At 29.8% G+C, this 24,321-nt stretch overlaps 1 protein-coding gene across 5 annotated transcripts in view; it reads left to right on the top strand.

Annotated features, from left to right (window-relative positions):
• LOC118195450 (hemicentin-1-like) overlaps window positions 1-24,321 on the top strand; it is a 331,768-nt gene that overhangs the window by 232,226 nt on the left and 75,221 nt on the right. For all 5 annotated transcript variants that reach the window (XM_085827451.1, XM_085827448.1, XM_085827449.1 and 2 more), the window contains exons 48-54: window positions 1,324-1,596; window positions 6,380-6,664; window positions 11,306-11,578; window positions 15,735-15,875; window positions 15,989-16,117; window positions 17,108-17,383; window positions 23,229-23,413. In XM_085827451.1, coding sequence (XP_085683577.1) covers window positions 1,324-1,596; window positions 6,380-6,664; window positions 11,306-11,578; window positions 15,735-15,875; window positions 15,989-16,117; window positions 17,108-17,383; window positions 23,229-23,413 — 1,562 coding nt within the window. The remainder of the gene's footprint in view (window positions 1-1,323; window positions 1,597-6,379; window positions 6,665-11,305; window positions 11,579-15,734; window positions 15,876-15,988; window positions 16,118-17,107; window positions 17,384-23,228; window positions 23,414-24,321) is intronic.

Genomic DNA, 24,321 nt, shown 5'->3' with positions numbered 1-24,321 from the left:
CATTAATTTCATACACTAATTCAATTTGACTGTACTAGGTATGTTTTGATGTTTCATTAATTTCATACACTAAACTATTTGTTATTTAAAACAAAATTTTACGTGTGTGTTAACAAAGGCTGTATAGTGTAATTTTTATTTGCTGTTTTGCCAAGTTACAAATCATTATTGTCATAGACCAATACCTTATTCTCTATTTTCATCGTGTCATATTTTTACGAAAAAATGTTATGTATGTTCATGTACCTTAAATGCATTAAAGCTCATACTTTTTAATGGATAACTTTGTACTTATATATTTTGAGCAAATCTTTAAACTATGTGATTATATATGTGAGGTATAATTAAACTGTATTCAGTGCAGATATTTAATAAAATGTTAAATTAATCAGTTTTAATAACTGATATTAAATTAAGATTTCAGCAAATTCACATTAAAAAATATTTTACTGCTTAACTATCTAAATCATATTAAATGCCCTAACATTGATTTTAAAAATAATTAATGTTTGAAAGTTCGAAAATTTTTTCTTATCATTCCTTAATCCTTTGACTAGGAATTTAAAAAAAAAAATTTTTTTTCCCCGTTTACTATTCAAGTGAACAAAACATGGCATAAATAAGGTAAATTTAGCATTTGGGATTTTTTTGACAAACGGTTTTCAAGCCAAAGGCTGGGGCACATATATCCTGGCCATAGTTATTGATGGGATACATATGTCCCACACATGGCAATCGGCTTACTATTAGCACAGCTATTATTCTGGAAAACTTTATTATATTAAATAGATTTTACATCGTATGGTGCAGGATACAGCATTCTTTGCAGTACCCAACATTACACATTGGGCAGCCCATATTTGTTCTTTTTGATGTTCATTTGCATATAACAAGCACAGTGGTGCCTTCATTTTCTAGCTATTGGAAGATGATCCTGAACAGGTGATGCTAAGTACTTTTTAACGGGAGATTCAAAGTACTTTGTAACACAACAAGTAATTTTTAAACTTTTAGCGGGACATACATGCCCCTTTAGTAGTCAAAAGGTTAACATAGTTATAGGTCATTTTATTTGTCAGTACATTAATTATTACATATAGTACATTTTTATGAACATCCATTTTATGAAAAAGAGAAATGAGCTAAAAATGAATGCTGGTTTCTGAACTGTACAGTTTGCCTGATAAATTATGGCAAAACATAATGTTTGAAATTATAAAATGTATTGTTGAGTGTTTATAAGCAGAAATTTTTCATCTTATTTATATAAAAAAATTGCTTTTATATTTTAACAGAATTGATAAATGATCTATTTATTTTCAGTGCCTCCTGTCTTAAATAATTTCAAAAATGGAGATAATCTGTCTATAGTTGCTGGCTCTTCAAACAAGCTGCATTGCTCAGCTCAGGGGATACCTATGCCAGATATTGTTTGGTCCAAAGATAATAATATCATATCTAATTCAGAAGCTATTCATATAAAGGATGGCATACTAGAAATCTTAGAAGCAGATATAAGTCATAATGGAACTTATTTATGTGAAGCTAGCAATGTAGCTGGAAAGGTGACTAAATCATTTGATCTGATTGTAAACAGTAAGTTTTTAAAAATCCTATCTTTATCCAGTTAAACATTCTTTTCAAATTTTACGTTTTTTTAACCCTTTGACGGTTATGGAAATGAGCAGTTTCCGTTTACTTAATTCGCGCAGCATTAGGAGTAAACAGTAGTCAAAAGTGGCAGCTGTTTTCCCCCACCGTTCTTCCAAAAATGTCACCTTTCTCTGGCGATGCCGTAGATAGCTCGCCTCGCGCGTTTTAAAAATTTCTTAAATATTTGTAGTACATAAATAACAGTTTTTACGTACTTTAAAATAATTATTAAACAGTAAATTATAAATGATTATAACCAATTATATAAATAATAATAGTTAATTATAAATATAAGAAAAATATTAAATTGAAAGGACTAAATAAATACAACTAATGTAAAACTTTATGAAGCACAGTATAAATACAGTAATTACCTAAAAATCTTCTTGTGTGTGATATACTTTAAAACATGGAATTGCACATAATGGGGCTTTGCAATACGTACGTGTTTCACGGCGAATTCTTTTTCCATTAGCATCATTTTTGCTGCAACATACCACACATTGTCTAGTAGGTTCTTTCTTTTTTTCTGTAGGTGGAATATAATCAGGAAAGTGGCGTGCTGACAACCTTAAAGTAATCGAAACTGTTTCAGCAGGTTTTAATTTCAAATGTCTATGAGTGTGATATTTCTCAACAATTCTTTCAGCTAGTTCAATTCTAAATTCCAAATTTGATTTTTTATTCCCCTTTTTTTTCCACAGCTGAAAAGCATAAAATTGTTATGTCCAATAAATAACGAAATATTTTCTTGTAATATTTCCTTTGTTGAGATCGGGTTATAGTATTTTTTGCTCTTAAATTTATTTAAATTTTCAGCAGCAAAAATGTTGGTTTCCGTAACAATATGATTTATAATCTCATCAGTAAAAAACAGCTCAAAATACTCTAGTGGATCAGAAATATTTGTCACGCAAGCTTTCATGCCTACATCACTAGTAAAACTAAATCGGCTAGGAGCGTGAGAACTTGAATCAATTATACACCACTGTCGAACACTCGAAAATTCTTCCTCATCGCTTGAATCGTCTTCTGAGCTTGAAATACTGTGAACAAAGTCTTCATCAGATTCAAAACTTGATAAGCTTTCTGTATCACAATCATAACTATCTAACTTTCGCTTTTGAGCCATTTTACTGTACAAACACCCTAAAAACTGCGCCAAAATACATATAAAATGAACAAGGTCAAAAAAAAAATCCACCTTCATTATGCAAAGAAATTCATGGAACTCGTACTGCCATCTGTAGACAGTAAAACTAACTAAATTCGTTTAATAATTCGTTTGAAACACAATCAGTGCAGAATAATAATGGCGAACGAAGTCAGCTCGTCAGCGCGCATTGGGGAAAAATTTCACTACGCAAGTAGTGCTCGTTACTAACCATTTCGGTCAAAATCTTGCTCCCGAGCGGAACTCGTTTGCGTGCATTATGAAGCACGATTGCGAGCTGAACTCGTTCATAACCATCAAAGGGTTAATTGAAAAGGGTTCTGTCCTTTATTAGGGCCTGTTTATAAGAGTATCTATTTTGTAACAATATTAATCTCTATAGAAACTTTTTATTGATCAGTAATTTAATATATTTAGCTTTCTACATAATAATTTGATTAACTTAAAAAATTTTGTGCCAAAATACCACTCAACAGCATAATTTGATGCAGAAGTTGGAGTGTCGCAGTAACTTTTTTGTTTTGAAGAATTATCAGACATTTCCCAAAGACAATAAGCAAGATTTTCTTTCTTCATGAGAGTAATAGCCAGAATAGATATATTATTGCATAGTTTCCTTGAAACTGAAGAAAATATTGAAGTTCTTATAAACAAAAAATAACAATTAAGTGGGATCTTGTAACTGTAAATATATAATACTGCAAATGGGACAATGCTTATTAGCTGTTCCACAATCAGTATGCTTCTTCTCAGACATTAGTGTCAACATACTCTCAGTTTTTACTAGAAAGTTAGGGAGTAAAAATGTCTCGGAAAATGTCTGTGAAACGATTAGTTATATCAAGGCATTCAGATTGGCTGAATAAAAAAAAAATACTTAAAAGGAATGGTTACATATTTGCAGAACTCTTAAGACTTCTGTAAGACTGTATATGCTGCAATAAATATGTCTCAGCCTTATGGAAGTTGTTTTATCACTTTTTCAAAAAAAGGTGTTTGGTTGGGTGTGTAAAACTCTCAAAATGCTGTGATCACTCAAAACACTGGGGATCTGGACTGTAACATTGATATGGTAGAATATCTCAGCTACTTTTACATGGCAGACATTATTCTCAATATTGTATCCAAAGCCTGATGAAAATTTAAAAGCTTGAGATGTTTTCCCGTCAAGAAATTTAATTATAATTCTTTGTTTCACAAACTTAGGCACTTTTGACTTATCCATGATTATCATAGGCCACACTCGTAACTAACAAAATTGCACTTCCACTACATTTAGATAATAAATGATGGTCCAAATAGCCAAGGTCATTTACTGTGCTAGAGGTGTAGCCATTTGGAAAATCCCATGATATGTTTAGCAATAATATATATATATATATAATACATAAAATTATAATATTGTCAGTCCATTAACTTTTACATTTTGAGTCTCCTTATTTCAAATGACTTTGGCCATCAAAATAAAGAGAATTCTTCAGTTCACATCGGATGATTTTTTTAATAATTGTAATTAGTGTATTTTCATTTAACTGATTTTTTTTTTCTTTTTTTTTTTAAATAAAATGAAATTTTGAATTAAATGTATATTTCATATGCATTTAATTCAAAAGAGCATTAGTATAGTTGCACCATTTACATTTCATTCCAAAAAAATCTGAAAGGAAACTTAATATTTGCAAGTAAAAAAATAATACTGGATATTTTTCAGATGAAGAATAATGCACATTGTAAATATTACTTACAAAACAATGAAATGTAAATGGGTGCAACTGTACTATTATAATATGCACACTGGCCAATGAATTAGAAACCCAAGATCAATATTTTATTGGATCACCTTTTTTACAGACAACTGCTGCGATTCCTTTGAACATCAAGTCTACATGCTTCTGGAGTGCATTTGGGTCCAGAGAATACCATGCATTCGCTATGTGTCTTTTTAGATCTTATAAATTAGAAGAGGAGAGTGCTATCGGATGTGTCTTTCCACCATATCCCACACATTTTCTATGGAGTTAAGATCCAGGCTATGCAGTGGCCAGGGAAGGTGTTGGAAGTCAGACTGATGTTCAGCTAACCAATTTTGAACACCTTCTGCACAGTGTATAATTGCATTATCATCCATGAAGTATCTGTCACCATCAGGGTAAAAAAGGTGCAGTTGATTTGCCAGTATATCTAGGTATCTCATGGCTGCTTGTTTATCGACAAAGAACACCAGATGGGGAAAATGACAAAGATCTGTCATTTTCTCCATTTTATCTCATTCATCATGAAAAGAAATCTTGCACCTTATTTATACTAGCATTCTAACCACATGTAACCTACGCCATAGAAAAAATTTGCATACTTCATCACTAGGATGCATTCAGATGAAAATCTCAAAGGTGTTTAATTTATTGGCCAATGTATGTATTTTATAGTAGTATTAGTATTTTAGTATGAAAAGTATTCTTCATATGTCCATTTTTATGATTTTGAAAATGACAGATACTGTTTTCTGAAATGGTGAATCTCGGCATGTACCAAGTATTGTATAATTTAATTGATAAAATTATAAAATAAAAAAATTAAGAGGAAAACCAGAACTATAAAAATAAAATCTGAAAGGTTTCAGATTTTAAATTACATACAAAGGGGCGTTTTTTTAACATTTTGTGTGTTACCTTTATTTATTTATTTATTAAATATCACGTTCTTTGCACTTAAAATTCAGTTCAATAGCAATGTCACAAAATAATTTTAAAATGAGCATATCTTTAGTATTTCTGATACACAGTTCCGCTCACTGGAGATAAAAAGGTTCCCTCCCCAGTACAGTGTTGCCATTCCTTGCTTTGAAATCCTTGAGTTTGTTAATAAAAAATTCGGTAGTTTTACAAAATACGAAATTGGTCATAAAAAAATTCCAAATTTCAAATTTGGTCTTCCACATGCCCATATTCGTAGGAGGATTACGTCATTCAAAATTCGATGGCTCTATGTACCGTTGTTTTATCACAATGCGAGAAATATACATACATTTATGCAGATTTTTCGTTATTTAATTTCTTCAAACATAATGCAGGATTCTAACATGTGGTGGCAACAGTTTGAAAAGTTAAACGGACATTTATAGTGATTCAACGCAAAACCGCAAAACGAAAACAATAGTCCTTCAGCGACAAAGCCCCTTTGAACTAATAAAGAACTTTTATTAATTATAAATGACAAAATAATGCATACTATGACTGCAAATAAAGTTCAAATTCTCTAATGTTGTAGAGTCAGTAGGTTTTTTTTTTTTTATGCTGGAGAAGTGAAAAATGTGGGATGCCCTTGCCGGGACTCGAATCTGGACTTCTGGAATATGCGCCGAGCGTGCTACCATTACACCACAAAGACATGCAGAAATGAGGGAGAAAATACCTTATAATGTTAAATTCACTGAGAACAAAATTGCATTGTCTTTTAACCCACTGTAAATACTTAATCCCTGCTGTAATGAAATATACTTGAAATGTCTTTATTTTCTTCAGGAATTTATATGTTTTTTTTTTTTTCCTTTAGTGCCTCCCAAAATTGAAAGAAGTGATGAAACGACATTCGTTACATCATCTGTTAAAGAATCTGTTGACATAGAGTGTGTTGTACATGGAATACCTCCACCAACTGTGCTCTGGTTCAAAAATAAAATGCCTATTTTGTCTAGTTTTTTATCTGCTTATAATATTAGCAATCAAGGTGTTAAACTTACAATCAGAAATGCTGATCTGAAAGACTCTGGAAATTATATGTGTGTAGCAACGAATTCTGCTGGTAATGATACAAAGGATTTTGTTCTGAATATTTTAGGTAATTAATTTTAACTTTAGTTTTATGAAATTGCATGAAAATTTTGATGTGTCTGCAAACATTCTGTTTTATAATATATAATTCTAGTATGTCAAGTGCTGTATTTTTTAATGTTTATTTATTCTTGAACTTTTTATTTACTGCTGAAGATTGGCTATCTACAAATACCATTTTGCTGATAAATAAAAGCTATAATGGTTATAGAATTCCAATTACTCAAATTTCTGCTATGTAAAATGTTTAATCACTCAAATTATGACTGATACATCTGCCAGATAAAAAATTGTAGAACATATAATTATCTGCTGGCATTTTCTTTCTTTATTAAATTCCAGTTTAAAGAGATTCTCTTTGTTACAATCAGGTGATATTTTATTTTTGTTCTGGTGCTGGAAACCTCATACATACTGATGCTGCAAATCTTCTTTCATACCTGCATAGCTTTCTATAAAAAATTGGTAGATTTTGCCATAACAGGGGGAAGAAACTATTTCAGTAATCAATCCTCTTTCATGAATACTTAGCCTTCTCTTGATATTTCTCACTCTATAACTTTAAGTTGTTTTTATGCAAAGCCCCAGTTCTAAGCTCTAAGCTTTTCTATATTTTCTTATTTATCAAATTTTTTTTTGAGTTGAAGCTATCATACACGTGAAGCTCAAATATACTTGGATTCATTTTTTAAAAAATAATTTGTCTTCCAAATCATAGTTCCTTCTCTCAATCTAAAATATGTCTTTATTTTTATTGTGTGACATTTAGAATATTGAATGAAATTTCATGTTAAATTTGCTGTTATATATCTGAAAATATGCTAATATGAAGTACTTACTTGTAATTTTAAACATTGGTAAATAATAAGAATGTAGTTTCATCTTTTTATAGGCATTCTTAAAATGTTTTTTGTAAAAAAAAATGTATATATATATATATATATTGTTGTATGACTAAAGAATTTAAGATCTTCTGTTCTTTAAATGAAAATGAAATATAGCATGCAAAAGAATCATATAGAAGTAGGAAATTTTGCATCTAGAACTAAATATATATATATATATATATATTCATCAGAAATTAAGTTGAGGATAATAAATATAGTGTTGCAGTCTGGCAGGTTTGGGGGCAGGATAAAAAGTGTAAATGGATATAAACATATTTATTTGGATATTTAATACTACATTTAACAATAGAATGCCCATGTTAAATATGCTGGGTGGTCCACCAAAAGTAGCTTATCTAAGACATGACAAGAGAAATGAAAGTCTTCTCGAGGGAACGAGCCATAGGTATGGAAGGTTGCCTACTTTTCCATAATCCACCCTGTATTATTACATGCACAATACAAATTCATTCATATTTTAAATAGTATTGTAGAATATTCTGTTATATTTCAGAATAAAAATTCATTTATTGTTAACATTAGGTATTTTATATCAAAATGCATGTATTTAATTGTGTCATCTACCTTTTTGGATATCATAATTTTAATAAAACTTTTAACCAGTATACGTCAGATAAACAGCTAAAACTTTTATAGTGATTTTAATTTGCAAAAATTGTATAGCCAGTCAACTTCAGCATCCATTGGTTATAATTTCAACTTTTTGCGGAAATCGTGTTTTAATAGATTACTTTCATTTTTTATTTAGGTGAATAAATATCCCAGTGTAACACTGAATTTTCTTCTTTCATCTTTTTAAGGATCCTAGTATAAGTTACCTGTCATCATTCTCCATCTTATTGATGTGCTGACACATATAGTTGCAGAACTTGTCGCATTATGCAATTCTTTTGTAATAAAATACAGTGTCCATTCACCATTTGTATCATCTCAAATGATAAATTTGGTCCAAAATTTCAGATTGCTACTGATATTGAAAGTAAACTTGTATTACTGCATTCAGTAGAAAATTAAAATTTTTTGTTTGTAGGATATTTATTGCAAATGCTGAAATAGTTATCCTTATCTAATTCAAATTACTTCTGCCAGCGCTTGGTAAACATATAGATTCCACTGTTAATGAACTGTTTTGGTAGATACACAGCTGCTTATGTACATCTAATCAAATCTCATTACCACTCTAGAGGTGCTTTCTTGTTTAGAAGTATATCCAATGATATGCTACAGAAATGCTTCACCATCACTGATAGAGAGTTCTTAGAAGATATAGAATGTCTTTCTTACATTTCAGTTGCATATTTGGCAAATGTTTACCAGCATATCATTATTATTTTGTATGTCAGCCATCATTACAGATTACAGTTTGCAAGTGAGTTACAATATCGTTAACTGCAGCATGCAACATATCCGAATAGATGCAGGGTATTTTGTGACGAAGGACATCCTTTAACTGCATTAAAGAAGATGGGCTATTGTGGAACACTTTTGACTTGACAGTCAAAAATCAAGTGACGTTAAGTTCAGCAAGTGGGGGGCACTCATTTCTACAGTGATGGCTAAGTAATCACCCTTTGGTGAAGATTCTTCTTCGGAACGTTTTCACTTTGGTTGTGACAGGAGGAGGTACCCTGTCTTGCATCAACATCACTGTGTGAAAGATATTATGTTAAAGTAAGCCTTTTTCTTGCAGCAGTTGTAAGTAGTGTTTTCCAGCAATTTAGCAGGTCTTCCAGCCAGCTTTTGCACTGCGCTTTTCAAAGCAAAAAGGGCACACAATAATGGATGCAGTGAAACCACACCATAATACTGTAATAAAATGAATGTTGGAGCTCCTAATTATAGACAGGTGGGTTCTCCTTTGCCTAGATTCTACAGTTAAGGTGTTGACTGTTTCATGAAATAAAAAATTAGCCTCATCTGTCCACAAGATATTGAGAAGCTATTGTGGATGGTCATCAGTTTTTTGACAAAGCCCAATTTGTGAATTCATATCATTTAGCTTTATAAATTGATAATGGCTGGTGCACTGATCGCAACTTTTTAGAGTACAATTTTAAAACACTGTGAAATATGCTGAATACTGATGTTTTGGTATACCAGTATTTCGTGCCACTTCTCTTGTGCTTCTTACTGCACTCGTTGGTTGGTTACTGCACGCTTAGAGTGCCCATATGCAAAGCCACATTGTAATTACGGACCATCAGAAGTGCGATGCTGATAAACTTGGTATGCCATTACGAGAGTGATGGCACATGATTTTTTTACTATCATGACTCATTTTTTCGAAATGTCTTATCAGCAAAGTCAGCCTAACAAGAGTGATTGATCTCAAGCCTTTTTCTGTCTCTTCAGTGTCCAAAACCTTCATAAAGCTTCAATTGGCAATTCTTAACTGAGGTGAAACAACTTCACCAATAACGCTTTATCCACCAATATCAGCATTACAATTAAAGCTTTATGTATGGACGAAAAATCAGACGTGGGTTGTTGATCATAAAACCCTGCAATTTATAGGACTCTGGTTTTCTATATATGTTGTTACTGCATTTCTGCAAACTGTCTATCCATGAAAATGTTAACTATTTTTATCTTTATCCCCTTCCCCCCCCCAAAAAAAAAAGAAAGAAAGAAAATAACTTTCATGAGGGTAACTTTCCATAAACTGCATTCTGTTCTACAAATTCCTTCAATTTATATGAATTTTTAAAATATTTACAGATTTATGGGACTCCCTGTATGTATGCATTTTATATTAAAATTATAATAAAAATTATTTTGAAAGATTTAATAATGCTAAAATGACTCTGGCTAATATTTTCAGGAAAATAAGCATTCTAGTATTGATTACACGTGGAAACAATGTTTAAGATTAATTTACGCAACTAAAAGTATTTTTGTGTGTTCTATTATTTTAATTATTTTAGTAAAATATTTAACAGCTGAGTATTAATTTTTGTTCTCATGAGCTATTTAAAAATTTATTTTTGAAGTGCATAAATCTTGTAAATTGTGTACTCCGTTAAATACTAGGAAAACTTCAGAAATGTTATTTTGCATTTGAATAAAAACTGCAGTTTATTATCTTATTTACTTGTATTTTCTTTAACATTCATTTTGCTTTTTTAATGACAGCACGAGACATAAAAGTGTATGTACCAATAATAGTAATCACTTCTATCTTGATAAAGATTTGGTTGAACTGTTTTTATTTAAATAAGAAAAAATCAGAGATATTTTAGAATGTATAAAACTAATAAGAATACTGCTTTTGTTTTTAAGAATTTTTCTTTAATTGGTAATGTTACAACAAAGTAAATAGACAAGGATCATACTTTTATTATTGTCTTATTTTTTAATTATTTTTTACAAATTGTTTGATTAAGTTATTTTTTATATTTTTCTGAAAAGGTGGCATAAAACTTTCTTTCCCCTTTAAACTTAGTACTTCCCCTCCCCCTTTTCGTTTTTCCCCTTTAAACTTAATAGGATTAATGCAATTTTTCTTTTTGCTAAAAAATGAAAAATAGTTGACTAAAACTAAATGGTGAGCTAAGAGGGAGTGTAGTATGTAATTTGTAGAAATTATTTACGGAATGAGTTATGTTAATTTTAGTATATAACATGTAAGTGGTTTAAATTTTTCTGCTTATTTATTTATCACAAATTCGTGCCAAATGCCATATTTTGTAAAAACAAAATGTGTAATTATATTTGTTGATTAATTGAATATTTTATTTTAGAGCCACCAACCATAAAAGACACAGCACCTTTAATAAAGACTCAAGTAGGAAATAAAATTGCTCTAGAATGCTCTGTTGTTGGAGTTCCTCCTCCTGAAATTTCATGGCTAAAAGAAAATTCTGTATTACTTTTCGATGATTCAGAACCTTCAATATTTGGGAAGACTGAATTGTATTTTGATAATGTGAAACTTCAACATGCAGGAAATTATTCTTGTATTGCAGTTAATGAAGCAGGAGCAGATAGAAAAGATTTTGTCTTGCAAGTTTCTGGTAAATTTATTAGCTTATCTCAGTTTCTTCAGTATAGAGGTGAATGAGAGAATATGACTTGATATATTATTAAAATTTTGGATTGCTAAATTAGTGTACATATATGTTGTATACCATTAATTGAGCAGGAAGAATAAGAATAATAAATTTGCCTCTTCAGTTACTATGTGCTGAATCACTGAATAATCAATTTTTTTTTGTTGTATCAGTAATTATTATTAGATGGAAGTTCTTCTATTTTTGTCACTATGATTGTAGTAACCTGTATACAATTAAATTTTATATTTTGTTCTGTAAGTAAAATATATCTGTATTGTTTTATTGGTGGTGCTGAAATACAACATCTTACTTATTTAATTGCTTAAAATATACAAAATGTGAGATTAATTTAAATATTTTAGTAATTGCTTTCCTTAATTACAGTCTCTTTTTTTCGGATGCAAAATATATGAGGAACAACATTACTGTTCTTCCTGTAAAAATATCAGGAATTATTAGACAAAATAATTATTATGTTGCAACTTCTAAGTTCTGTTAAGTGACAGGTACTCTCTCTTTTCTGTAATATACTCTATTGTCATAATGCAACATCTGAATGGATGTTTGCAAAAAAGTTCAGAAGAATTTTCACATGTGTTTCAGTGATAATTGTTCTTATCCATGTAAGACCTACCAGTCCTCAAATCTCACTCTGTTAGTTTGAGAAATGAGATAAATATATGAAAGAAGCAAATGAAATCTTTGTTTAAAGCAAAAGATAATTTTGAGAATGAAGACTAATGGTTTCTCTGTGTATTTCTTGATAGAGGCATGTAATATAATTTAAAGTAATAATAGTAAATTAAAAGCAATCTTTTTGTAATTAATATGACTAAGCGCTAAGTTATTGCTTTATTGCATTGTTTTTAAAAACTAATAAAAGGTTAGAAAGTATTCTGTTATACTTAAAAAGTTTCTGTTACATTTTAAAAGATGTACTTTTCTTCGATTAAATGACATATAAAATACATCTTCACAGTTTCTTAATGTTAGATGCAAGAAATATTTATAGCATAAAAAGCATACAAAAATATTTATAGCATTTTGATCATATACCTAAAGGAAATTGAAATTAATAAAAAAAATGTTCTTGCATAAAAGAGAAATTTAAAAAATTTGCCATATTTGGATTCCATCTTAATTATTCACTGATAAAAGTGTAATTAAAGTTTATGTTGTGGAGACATTAGGTATTTTGAAAGCAGGAAACCCAGTCGCCAAATCCTGGGTGTGGAGAATCATCATCCACCACCCTTTTTAGGTCGTGCGTCACTGTAGAGACATTAAATATTTTGGAAGCAGGAAAGATGTGAAAAATGAGCAACACCTTTGCCGGGAATCGAACCACGGACCTCTGGAATACGTGCCCAGTGTGCCAACCACCACACTACGAAGCCATGCTAAAAAGGTGGGGGAAATACCTTATAACGAAATATAAAGGTAACAATGTGAAATATGCAAAATTTCAAAGTTCAAGTTTTTATAATCAACACTTCAAAAAGCCAGTACATTTTTTTGCTTGGTCAAAATAACTAACAATTTTTTTACTTGAGATTTTACATTTTATTTGTTATATGAGATTCATATCCATGTACATGAGATTCACATCCAATTTCACAGCTTCTCTATAATTACATGTGTTAATTACATGTGATTTTACATGTGTTAATTCTCTATAATTAACACATGTAAAATCAATAAACATATACTACCTATCTGTCTATCTAATTTAGTATTATTATTATTATATATATATATATATCAGTTCAAAATCTAATCCAGTTGCATGCTGAAAGCAGCATGAAGTGGGATAATAATGCAAAGTAAATTTTAAATATGTTTAAAATCTGTCTCATATTCAATTCGGAACATGGGATGGGAGAAACATAGTGGCAAACTGCATGTTAGGTGCAAAAGAAATTCACATCTTTTGCTGCATCATCATCAGGGGATTGGTGCAACAAATAAGCAAATAAATGGACCTCTTTCTGAATCACAAAAAGATACAAGTTAAAATTAATCAAAATAATCTGTGTCTTTATCAATCCAGCCCCTGCATGTCCTTGTTAATAGTGCAAAAACTGCAAGATTATAAACTTATTTTTTTATTTGAAGCAGACCAAGGTCCAAAAAACAAATCATGTAAAGATAAACAGTCTAACCCATGAAAAAATAATAAGAGAATTTGAAACCATACACTCTAGAGTAAAAAATAATAATAATGATGATGAAATTATGGCATCAAAAACATAAACAAGCAATATAGCTTTAAAATGTAATAAAAATAATTTTTCATGTAAACTGGCTGAGTCGGGGGGGGAAAAAAAAAACATGTAGAAGCAATCCACAGGTAAATAGAAGACAGTTCGATCCAAAAATATATATATATATATATATATATATATATAATAGAAATAAGAGTTATTAAAATTTGTAATATTAGAGGAACAAAAGGTTTGAAATGGAAAAATGTTAATTCGACTGTGTGCTAAGAATTAAATAAGATTCATTACAAATTTTAAACCGGTTAATCATAATAATAAAAAAAAATCAAATAGAAACTTTTAATGTAACGTTCAATTTTGTAGTAGAAACGAATAATTTTTAAAAGGAAAAAACATAGAATTACCCATTGGTATATTACGGGTAACATTTGGAGATCCGTTTCAGTTTTGTAATTCAGGTAATGTGATGCTTATTCCTATTACAAATTATTTATATTTACTATACCATGTTTAATGACACATTAGAAATTTAAAAAAAAATTCTTTTATATTATTAACAGCTTAAAATTTGTAATTAATCTTTCATTACATAGCATTACTTAACAATCATTTGCTACGAGGCATGTCAAATTTTCAATATTTTTTCATTTAAAAATTTTTGTTGCTTAATATTACACATTTTAAGAACTAACTCTTCTTTTTATTTTTATTTCATTTTTTTTTTTTTGATGAAATTTTCATCTGTTATTATTTTTTCATATATTGGATTGCTTCTGTTTACACATTTTGTCTTTTGGACTCGGTTTGTTTAAACAGAAAATAATTTTTATTGGATTTGTAAGCTGTTGTGCTTGTTTATTGATTTTGATGCTAGAATTTCGCGAAAAAAAAAATAGTGCGTCTTTGTATGGTTTTAAATTTTTATATGTTATTATTTTTCATGCATTGGAGTGCTTGTATTTATGAGATTTGCTTTTTTAAATTGGTTTGCTTATTTGTAAATTTTTTTTTTTAATTTTTTTGTTAGTCTAAGCTTGTTTTTGATTTTAATGCTATAATTTTGAAATTTTTTGCACTGCTGCAATTTTGCAATTTTCACATTTACTACGGCTTGTAAGGGACTGATAAAGACACAAATTGCTTGGATTAAATTTTTTGAGATTTTTTTTTTCCCCCTTGTGGAGGCTCAGAAACAAGCTGATTTATTTATTTCTTTCGTTGCACAATCCCCCTAATGATGATGCAGTGAAATACATAGTCCCCTCCCCCTTTTTGGTTTTGGCATTTTTTGCATCTAATATGCAGTTTGGCACTGTGCATCTTTCCTTGTTTATCTTAGTTTGTTCCAAATAGAATATGAAGTATATTTTAAAGGTATTTTTAGTTTAGTTTATTTTGCATTATATATATACAGATATGTAAGTAAAACAAAAATAAAATTTTCAGATTTATCATCAAACTATTGTAGTTAAATGCTTAAACAAAAAGGTGGGTTTTTTTTAATTATTATTATTATTATTATAAATGCAGATGCAAACAGTATGAGTTATTCTACTTTCTGTTGATTGAAATAACCAACTTAACTCTAGTGTACTCTTTTATATATGTTCCGTGTTAATACAGTTGGACATTCTGTTTTAAAGCTCTAAGAAATGATGCTAGCTAAATTAAAGTATTCAAATTTATTATCGGATGTTCTCTGAAGTAATCGTTGTTTAAAATTAGTAATTTGTGATAATGGCATCATTTATTTTACATAAAAATTTGAATTCATGCAATATAAAAGTACTGAAGATTATATAGACACCTTTATATATAATTTTAATAGGCATATTTTGTTTTCATGATGGAGTTGTATATTTTTTTTCTCTTCTCTCTTTGTTTATTTGTAGCCCCTCCTGTTATAGAAGACAATGAAACCCATCAGAAAATTTTAGCAGGAGATTCTGTTTCTCTGCAGTGCTTGGCATCAGGCTATCCTATTCCACTGATAATGTGGCACAAAGATTCTATTCTAATTCATAATAATAAAGGTTTGTGTTATTTTTTCCCAAATTCTGAGTAACTCAAAAACTCAAAAAACAACTCAACTGCAAACAACTGGAAAAGTTATTTTTAATGTTTTTTTTTTTTTTTTTTTTTACAGATCATCAAATTTTACCAGATGGTACCCTTCACATTCCAAAAACAAATCTCTCTCATACTGGAACATACAAATGCTTAGCAGAAAATGAAGCAGGTTCACAAGATGCAATTCGCAGATTAACTGTCTTAAGTATGATTTTATAAAGTATACTATTCCTTTTGAATGTAGATTTGCTAGGTTGGGCATGATATATTTCTACCCATGATTAATATTTAACATTTAATTTATTCATCTAAACACAAGTATATTTCCCTCTTTTATATTAATCACATAGATTAAGCCTTATGGTATAAGTATGTATAAGGCCTTCCAAAGTATTTATTAAGTTTAATAAACTTAATACATACTTTGGAAAAAGTAAGGGCTCAAGCAAGGGCTATCCACACCAAACTATTTAAATAACTTTATAATGCTAAGCAAAACAGAAGTGTTAAAATAAAGAGCAGTGTAATTCAAAAACAATAAATAAATAAAAGTAAAAAAGGGTAGGAAGCTTGCTATAACTTAGTATATTTAAAATATCATCAGCATATTTATTAATTTACTTTAATGTGCTTTGATGATTTACCTACTTATTAGTGAAAGTCTAATGTTAAAAATTCACTTATTCTCCATATTTATATGGTTTCTTTTTCTTTCTTACCAAACTGAATCCATGCAAAAATATTATTGTAAACTTTCATTAAATGGCACAAGTAATATGATAGCAATCTGCTGAGGAAAGCAAAGAAAAATCCTCAATTGTTTATTTCAAAACACTAAATATTATTCCATATTGATTGCAGATGAAATTTATAAATTAAAATTGTGAGAATTAATGACTGGAAGTTAAAGTGAACCAGTATTTTTTGTAGGAGAGGGTAGTTTGTAGGGGAGGGTAATGTTTGAAATAAAAATTAAATATCCTGTTATGTAAATGTACTGATAAGAAAATTTGTCAATTTCTTCTTATGAGATGTAAAATTAATATTTATATTTTTATCAAAATCATAAAAGTAAAATTGCTTTCATTGATTTTGGTGTGCTTATATTTCATAGAAATCTGATGCATTCTGCACCCTGAGTAAATATGTAATATCAAAATAATGTTCCTCGCATCATTATCTTTGAATATTTCAGGTCCTCCGAAAATTGCCGAACTTTCTGCTGATAAGTACAAAACAACCCAAGCTCATCCTGTCATTCTTCAGTGTTCTGCAAATGGTGAACCTCAGCCATCTATTTCCTGGGAACATAATGGTGTATCACTCGATCTTTACAACCCTCATTTCAAAGTATTTCCATCAGGAGATTTACACATATCTCTTACCCAATCTTCAGATATGGGTACATATACTTGTATTGCAAAAAATGAAGCTGGTTCAGCTACAAAAAACATAGATTTAATAGTATTAGGTAAATTACAGTGGAATTTCAGTTGTAATAAAACCTTCCTAAATGAAGTTGTTTAATGCATATATTGTTTATAATTATATTGCTCTCAATGTGTAAAGTAATCATTCATTCTTAAGATCTAGACATTTCCTTCTGAAACTTTAGACTTTCTAAGAATATATCAGATTTGTTTATTTCAGTTAGTCAGAAACTTTTTCATTTAAAAAAAAAATCATTAACTATTTATACTATAGTTATAACAGGGTTCGTACGGTCCTTAAGAGTCCTTAAAAGTCCTTAGATTTTTTGGAATCGATTTTTGGTCCTTAAAAGTCCTTAATTTTGGCCAAAATCAGCAGAAGGTCCTTAATTTTAAACATCTGAAATTTCTGTCTGTTTTTACGACTGTCATTTTGAGTGTGAATTAGCATTTTGGAGGAATATTTTTGACGGTAGATAACCGTATATATGGTTATCTTTTGAATGTGTTCATGAGTTATAATTTGTTTTTATTTCTAATATAAATGATGGGATACTCGAGTTTCTAAGCAAGAAGTGAAACCTAAGCATTTCGAAATTCATTTTTTCTAACAAAGAGCTCTTAAACAACTTTTCGCTTTTGAGGATGTGAATTCTTTTATTGAACGGTTCTAAATTTGGCGATTTTAAGATTAGTTTCTATAGAAACTTTTTAATTCCGAGATCTGAGAATTTTTCGAATGATTTTTTTAAAACATCGTAACATTGATAAATTTCATTAAAATAATGGTAATATATTGAAATTATATTTCAAAATAACATTAAAATAAAACATTTTTATTTTTTGCTGTCATATTATAAAGTTTCATTTTGGCAACTTATTATACAATATTTTGAATCTGAAAAATAAACAAGGTATAATGCTATAAAGCACAATTTACGAAACAGCTCTTAACAAAAGCAAAATTACCTATGTAATTAATTAAAAATGTCTTGTTTTTAATTTTTTCATATTAAGAGTTTTTCCCATGTAATCATCTCAGAATATTAAAAATTCTCAGAACATGCATCAGTTTCTCTATAAAAATTATTTCATACTTTTTCCCACCTTTTTTTTTTTTTTCCAAAATATTTCTGGCTTTTTGCTGTAACAGAAATGGTAGAGATAATTTTTCTCTAGGATTTTAGACATTGCAGCTTGGAAAGTTTAGAAGGATTGGAAGGCAAAATTTATAGACCCATGATTTTAGAAGATTTGAGAAATATGTGACAAAATGAAAAGTGTCTCCATGATATTAACATGTAATGGATGTATTTTACAGAAAGTTTGCAATGAATTTCTTACATTTTGGAGAACATCTGGAAAAACAATAAAAACATAATATTTGAATGTTTTACTTCCGATACTAGAATCTTAACATGTTTATCTTCTCTTTATTTTCTTTACTTTTCACTAGACACAAACATGGAAAATATCAAAAATGCTTCTGATCTTATCGTATGGCCAGGCATTATAGAAAAAGATTTTTTTATTAATAAAGAAATTGAAAACTTACAATTTAAAAGATTCATCTAATATTTCTTAATGCATCATACATATAGTTGGCACTAGGCATTTTCCCACCTGATGCAATCTCTGTGGATCCTAAATTCTGCTGCCTAGTGCCTTTCTAAAATCTGCTTCCAATGCCTTTTCTAAATTCTAAAAGTTTTGCCATTTCTAGATTTTGTTCGGTGTGTCGCTAAATTCTAGAAATTCTGCCACATCAACTCTGTAACCGGCCTTTACTATATATATTTCATATTGCTTCTGAATGTTCATATTACTAAAAAAATAAAATTAGCTGCTTTTTCTATATATTCTAAATGCATTTAGTGTTTTTTAGGATAACTTAAACCCTTAGTTAAATCCGAAAATTCTAAAATGAAAAGGAAGCGTGTTGAAGAAAGAAACTGAATATATAAAGAAATTATTCTTCAAAGATATCTGCAGTTATTATTATGTAAATTACACATTTGTTTATGATTTCAGCCTTTACTATAATTTCCTATTTCTATTTCCTCATATGATAGAGTTATTGAACCAGATTAAATTAAATTGTATAATCTTTGACCACTAGTCCACATTATTAGTTTGAATTTGACTGTTCTTGTTTAATTACGTCACCGTGACCTGTAATTGATTTTATTAGCATCAGAACATGCCTTTATATTCTAAGTTCTTTTTAAATAAGAGGCTATTTAAACCTTTGTTTGATATTGTAGTTAATTTCAGACATAGCGATAATATGATTAACGTCTGTTGGGGGTTTTGGACTATTTAAATTATTAAACCCTCCTAGGTACATTATGGAGAGGTTGACAAGTTAGGAGATAAAGCACACAGAAACTAGCGAGAGCATTAGTTTTCATATTGAGACAAATCTGTAATTGTTAGAAAAGATGCTTAAAGAGAAGGAAATCGATATAAACTAGCCAAAATGTCTGGGAAGGCTTCAAATTAAAATGACAGATAAATATTTTTGTTGAGTGTTGTTGTTACAAAACATAAATTTTTTGTAAGAACAAATGTTTTGTAGCTTTTAATGTGTAATTATCGTAATATCGTTTAAGAATCTGTATCATAAATTACATGTATTTTAAACTGTGAAATTTTATTAGATTTTGATTTTAATAGGGCTTTTTTAACAAAGATTGTTAAAAAATAAAATTTAATAGTGGTCGTGTAAGAGGCCTGGTGGCGCAGTGGCTAGCACATTGCGCAACAGCACCACAGGAAGGAAATATCATATAACACAAGTCCGGGGTTCGAACCCCAGGCTGGGCAAGGTTGACTCTGCCTTTCATCTCTTGATTTCCATCCCTTGGGTCGATAAAATGAGTACCAAGCTCGCTTGTAAACTAAACACTGGGGGGGGGGTCCTGCGACAAGCTGACCACTTGTTCGGGGTATATGCTTACGCATCCCGGGGCCCATGGTCAAGAAAGCAGATTTTGGGGCACTGCAGGCCTTGTCTCAAGGGCTGTTTGAGCCACTGAATATATATATATATATATATATATTTAAGTAGTTATGTAAATCCATAATGACTAAGATTATCAAACTACCTAATTTAATTATTTATAACTAACTGCTTACCCTTAAAAATTATCTCTACATATTAAAGCGAGTGATTGCCTTTCATTAATATTCACTGTGATCACAAGATAAAATATAAAAATGTAAAAATTCAAGTAAAACTTATTTGATGCATCTACTGAGACTTTAAATAATACAAAACAACTTATCACCTCTGGTGCTTTAACGCCTTATTTGAACCTTAAAATATACTAACTGGATTACAACCTCTCGAACTGTTACTGTACACGAAGCTATGACACTAAGTGCATCAAACAGAGCTTGACTAACTTTCAACACTTGCCAACCGTGCCTACATCAGGCCTTTCAAGTTTGTTCTAATCAGCAGGTTTGTTCTAATTGCTCTCTGGACAAGCAGCAGCAGTGACATAATTGTCTTTTGTTATGAATCATGCTGATTATGATCTGACTTCTCATTTTAACGTATGCCATTTGACATAAAATTTACCTGGTTTTTTTGTCACATGCTAGACTGAGCAAGTATGTGACAAAATGAGGCATAAAAAAATGTAACATAAAGCTAACTGTTAGTAAAACGTAAATGTCACTTATCTTCTTTCAAATATGACCAACTATTATAAGTGTAAAATATTTAATGTTACTTTATAAATTGCATAAAGTTTATTTTATTCTCAAACTTATTGACAATCATATTAATTCATGTTTAGTAACAATGTGTACTTCTTAGGGATCTATTTTATTTTTAGGATGGTATTGCAAAAGTGAAATTCAGGCATAGATAATATTTTTAATTGAATTTATTCAGTTCCCATTTGCTTATAGGTCCTTAATTTTTTCTTTAATGGTCCTTAAAGGTCCTTAAAAGTACTTAATTTCCATGTGCAGAAATGTGCATGAACCCTGTATAAAGAAATGTGAATTATAGTAGAAGTTATTGAAATTTTCAAATTCTGATTTTAACTGCACCGTATGCATGCATTATGCAAATCTGTATGAAGGTTACTGAAGTTAAGATTTTTACTGTAAAATGTAAGGAATTATGCATATCTATGTGGAATGTTTATGATCTAAATAGCTGACCCAGATTTTCATGGCATGAATTATTTCCATAACATAGTGTTTAAGCTAATTAGTTGCCTTCTTTAGCTAACATATTTACCAATAGTATGATTTCATGCATTATCTTCGTGGAATATCTGTACCCAAAACACATAAATGTATCATTTACAGAAAAATGATTAATTCCACAGAACTCTCTGCTTATATGAAATTTGTAAAATCTTATCTTTTAGATTTTCCCAGTTCCAGTATTTTCATCAGCAAATTGGGAATTATTTATTTTTTTAACTGAATATATCGAAGCATATAAGGCTATTTGCTCGGGAAAAGAAAGGAAACATTCATGCAGGAATTAAATGCCCTTTTGCTATGAATTAAATCTTCTATGATTGCAACAATCTTATTAATTTGCCCACTGGTGGGATCACATTCTAAAAAAAAAATCCTTTTTTTAAATAACAGCAATCTCTAAGCGTCTGTTTTTATATCATCTTAAGTTTACAGACCTGTAGAGCATTTAAATTTTTTGAAGAGCAGAAGCATGGAAAGTCAACTATACTTTCACTGAGAATCAAATTCGGACTTCTGGAATGCCAACCAGATGTGTTTTTCAAATACACTGCAAAAGATGTGAGAAGGTGAAGGAGAAAATTCCGTACATTCTTTGCCACTTAAAGAGTGAGTGATAAGAGAGTATACCCAATTGCCAAGTCTAGGTAGAAATGAATTATCATCCACCACATTTTAGTTCAGGGCCCACATGTAAAGCAATTGGAATTTTTTTAACAGCAACAGATAACTAAAGGGCTGGAATCAATAACAAAGGGTATTCTGTCACAAGTGTGGCAGGAACTGGAATACTACATAGATTTCTGCTGTGTCACTAGGTGGGCACATATAAAACCTCTATAAAAAATTAGATAACTATACTTTCACTGTAACTTTGATTTATCAAAATAAAGTGTTTACAGCATTCATGGGTATGCTTTCTTTTAGTCCCATTCAATATGAAACACCCTGTATTTTTAAATATTGTAGTCCACAATAAAAAATGCAAAAACAAAAAACTCTGGTCTATGAGTGTCTGAAAACGAAAGTAACATTACTTGCATGTTTTTGCGGTGAATCTGCACTTGTTTATAATTGCTATGATTTTCAGATCCAGTTTATTCCATCAATCCTCTTTTTTATCCCATATCCATTCTAGGGTCCTTCCCCATATATTACAATAATGTTTTATAGAAATCTGTGTACAAAGGTATGGAAGCTATAAGGCTTCCATACCTTTGTGAATTGAATACCTGTGTGCATTGAATACACATTTTTACTGTGCATGTTGTGTTTTTTAACATTCAGTGCTTGTATAATTAAAGTAAGTAAATTGCACGTATTTTTGTAAACTAATTTTAAATATCTTTTTTTTTGGGGGGGGAAGGGATCTAAATCTAAAATCCTGTAAAAATATAATCTCTCAGGCAGCTATGTGATAACATTATTTAATATTTATTTAGATAAATGTATAGAGAGAGGGGTACTTTTTACTGTGAAGTTCTTGCTGTTCCATTAAGATATAAATTTATTTATTTTACTATAAACACACAATATACATATATAAAATTTTATTTTCATATTCTTAAATTCACTTACAGGGAATATGTACACTACCGTGATAATTCAGGTGATAAAAAATTCTCAACGGAATTTTAATTGAATGTTTTTCTTTTTTAGTTCCACCTGTTGTCACAATTAATGGAGCAAACACTATTGTAGCAATTAAAGGTAGAAGTGTTACTATTACTTGCTCAGCAGTAGGTTTTCCTCCACCACATATTAGTTGGCAAAAGAGTGGAGGGTCTGTTTTAGATTCTACTATTTCTGATTTATCTAGGGAACTTGCTCTTCATAATATCCAGGTACTTTTTATCTCTTTCTATTAAATAACTAATTTTTAAAAACAAATTGCAAAACTCTAAAATCCTCTAAAACTGTGTTAAAGAATCAATGAAGTCAGATATTCAGACTGACTCCTTTGGCCACATAACAACTTTTATTAAATATTATTGATAAAAGGTATAAAATATAAAGGTTCTTTCCTCAGCTTAGGATTGCCATAGATTGTCCTCAGCTTATGACTTAGGAGTCCTGTAAGTCTGTGATTTACATTTGCATTAGCTTGTTTAGCTAACTAATTGTGTAATATTTTGTTACATCTCTTGTTAGAGTCATTGACAGGGAATTTAGCAATTGATGGTGCACATAATTATATGTCTGAAAACACAGAATATGTTTATTATATTGGAGGTGGAGAATTAACAAACAGTCATCTCTTTGGGAAGCATTACCCATGAATTTTGGCACTAGCATTCACAGCACTGTATCCAACTAAGAATATTGTTTTGAAGTTTGCAGATGAATCTAAAATCAGAATATGGGAATCTTCAGGAATGAAATGATCACATGTACAGTAACATACAGAAAGTAAGCATTCAGAAGTAAAAAATGATTGAATGAACTCTCTTATTGCCATTACTGGTATCATATTTCTCAGCTTCTGACATAGATAACATAACAGATAAACATGTAAACATGTTTAGATAAACATGTAACTTTCCATCAAAACTATGCAAAGTTAGAATTTTAAAAGGAGCTCCAAAAAGCATTTTAATTAAGAAGTTGTTTCTTATTCTATCTTTTTGTGAAAAGAATACTGTAAGGTACAAAATATAATCTATGAAAGAAAACATTTGAAACGTGTTCACTGCAAAGATCAATTTAAGAAGTCATATCAGAAGCTGAGTTTGATTAGATAAAAATTTAGAAA

This window comes from Stegodyphus dumicola, chromosome 12 (assembly GCF_044657685.1).
Source record: "Stegodyphus dumicola isolate Sdum_Otavi_A_Nest chromosome 12, ASM4465768v1".
In the NCBI taxonomy this organism is placed as follows: domain Eukaryota; kingdom Metazoa; phylum Arthropoda; class Arachnida; order Araneae; family Eresidae; genus Stegodyphus; species Stegodyphus dumicola.
Note: the sequence above shows the minus strand (reverse complement) of the source record. Positions and strands in the feature narration are given on the sequence as shown.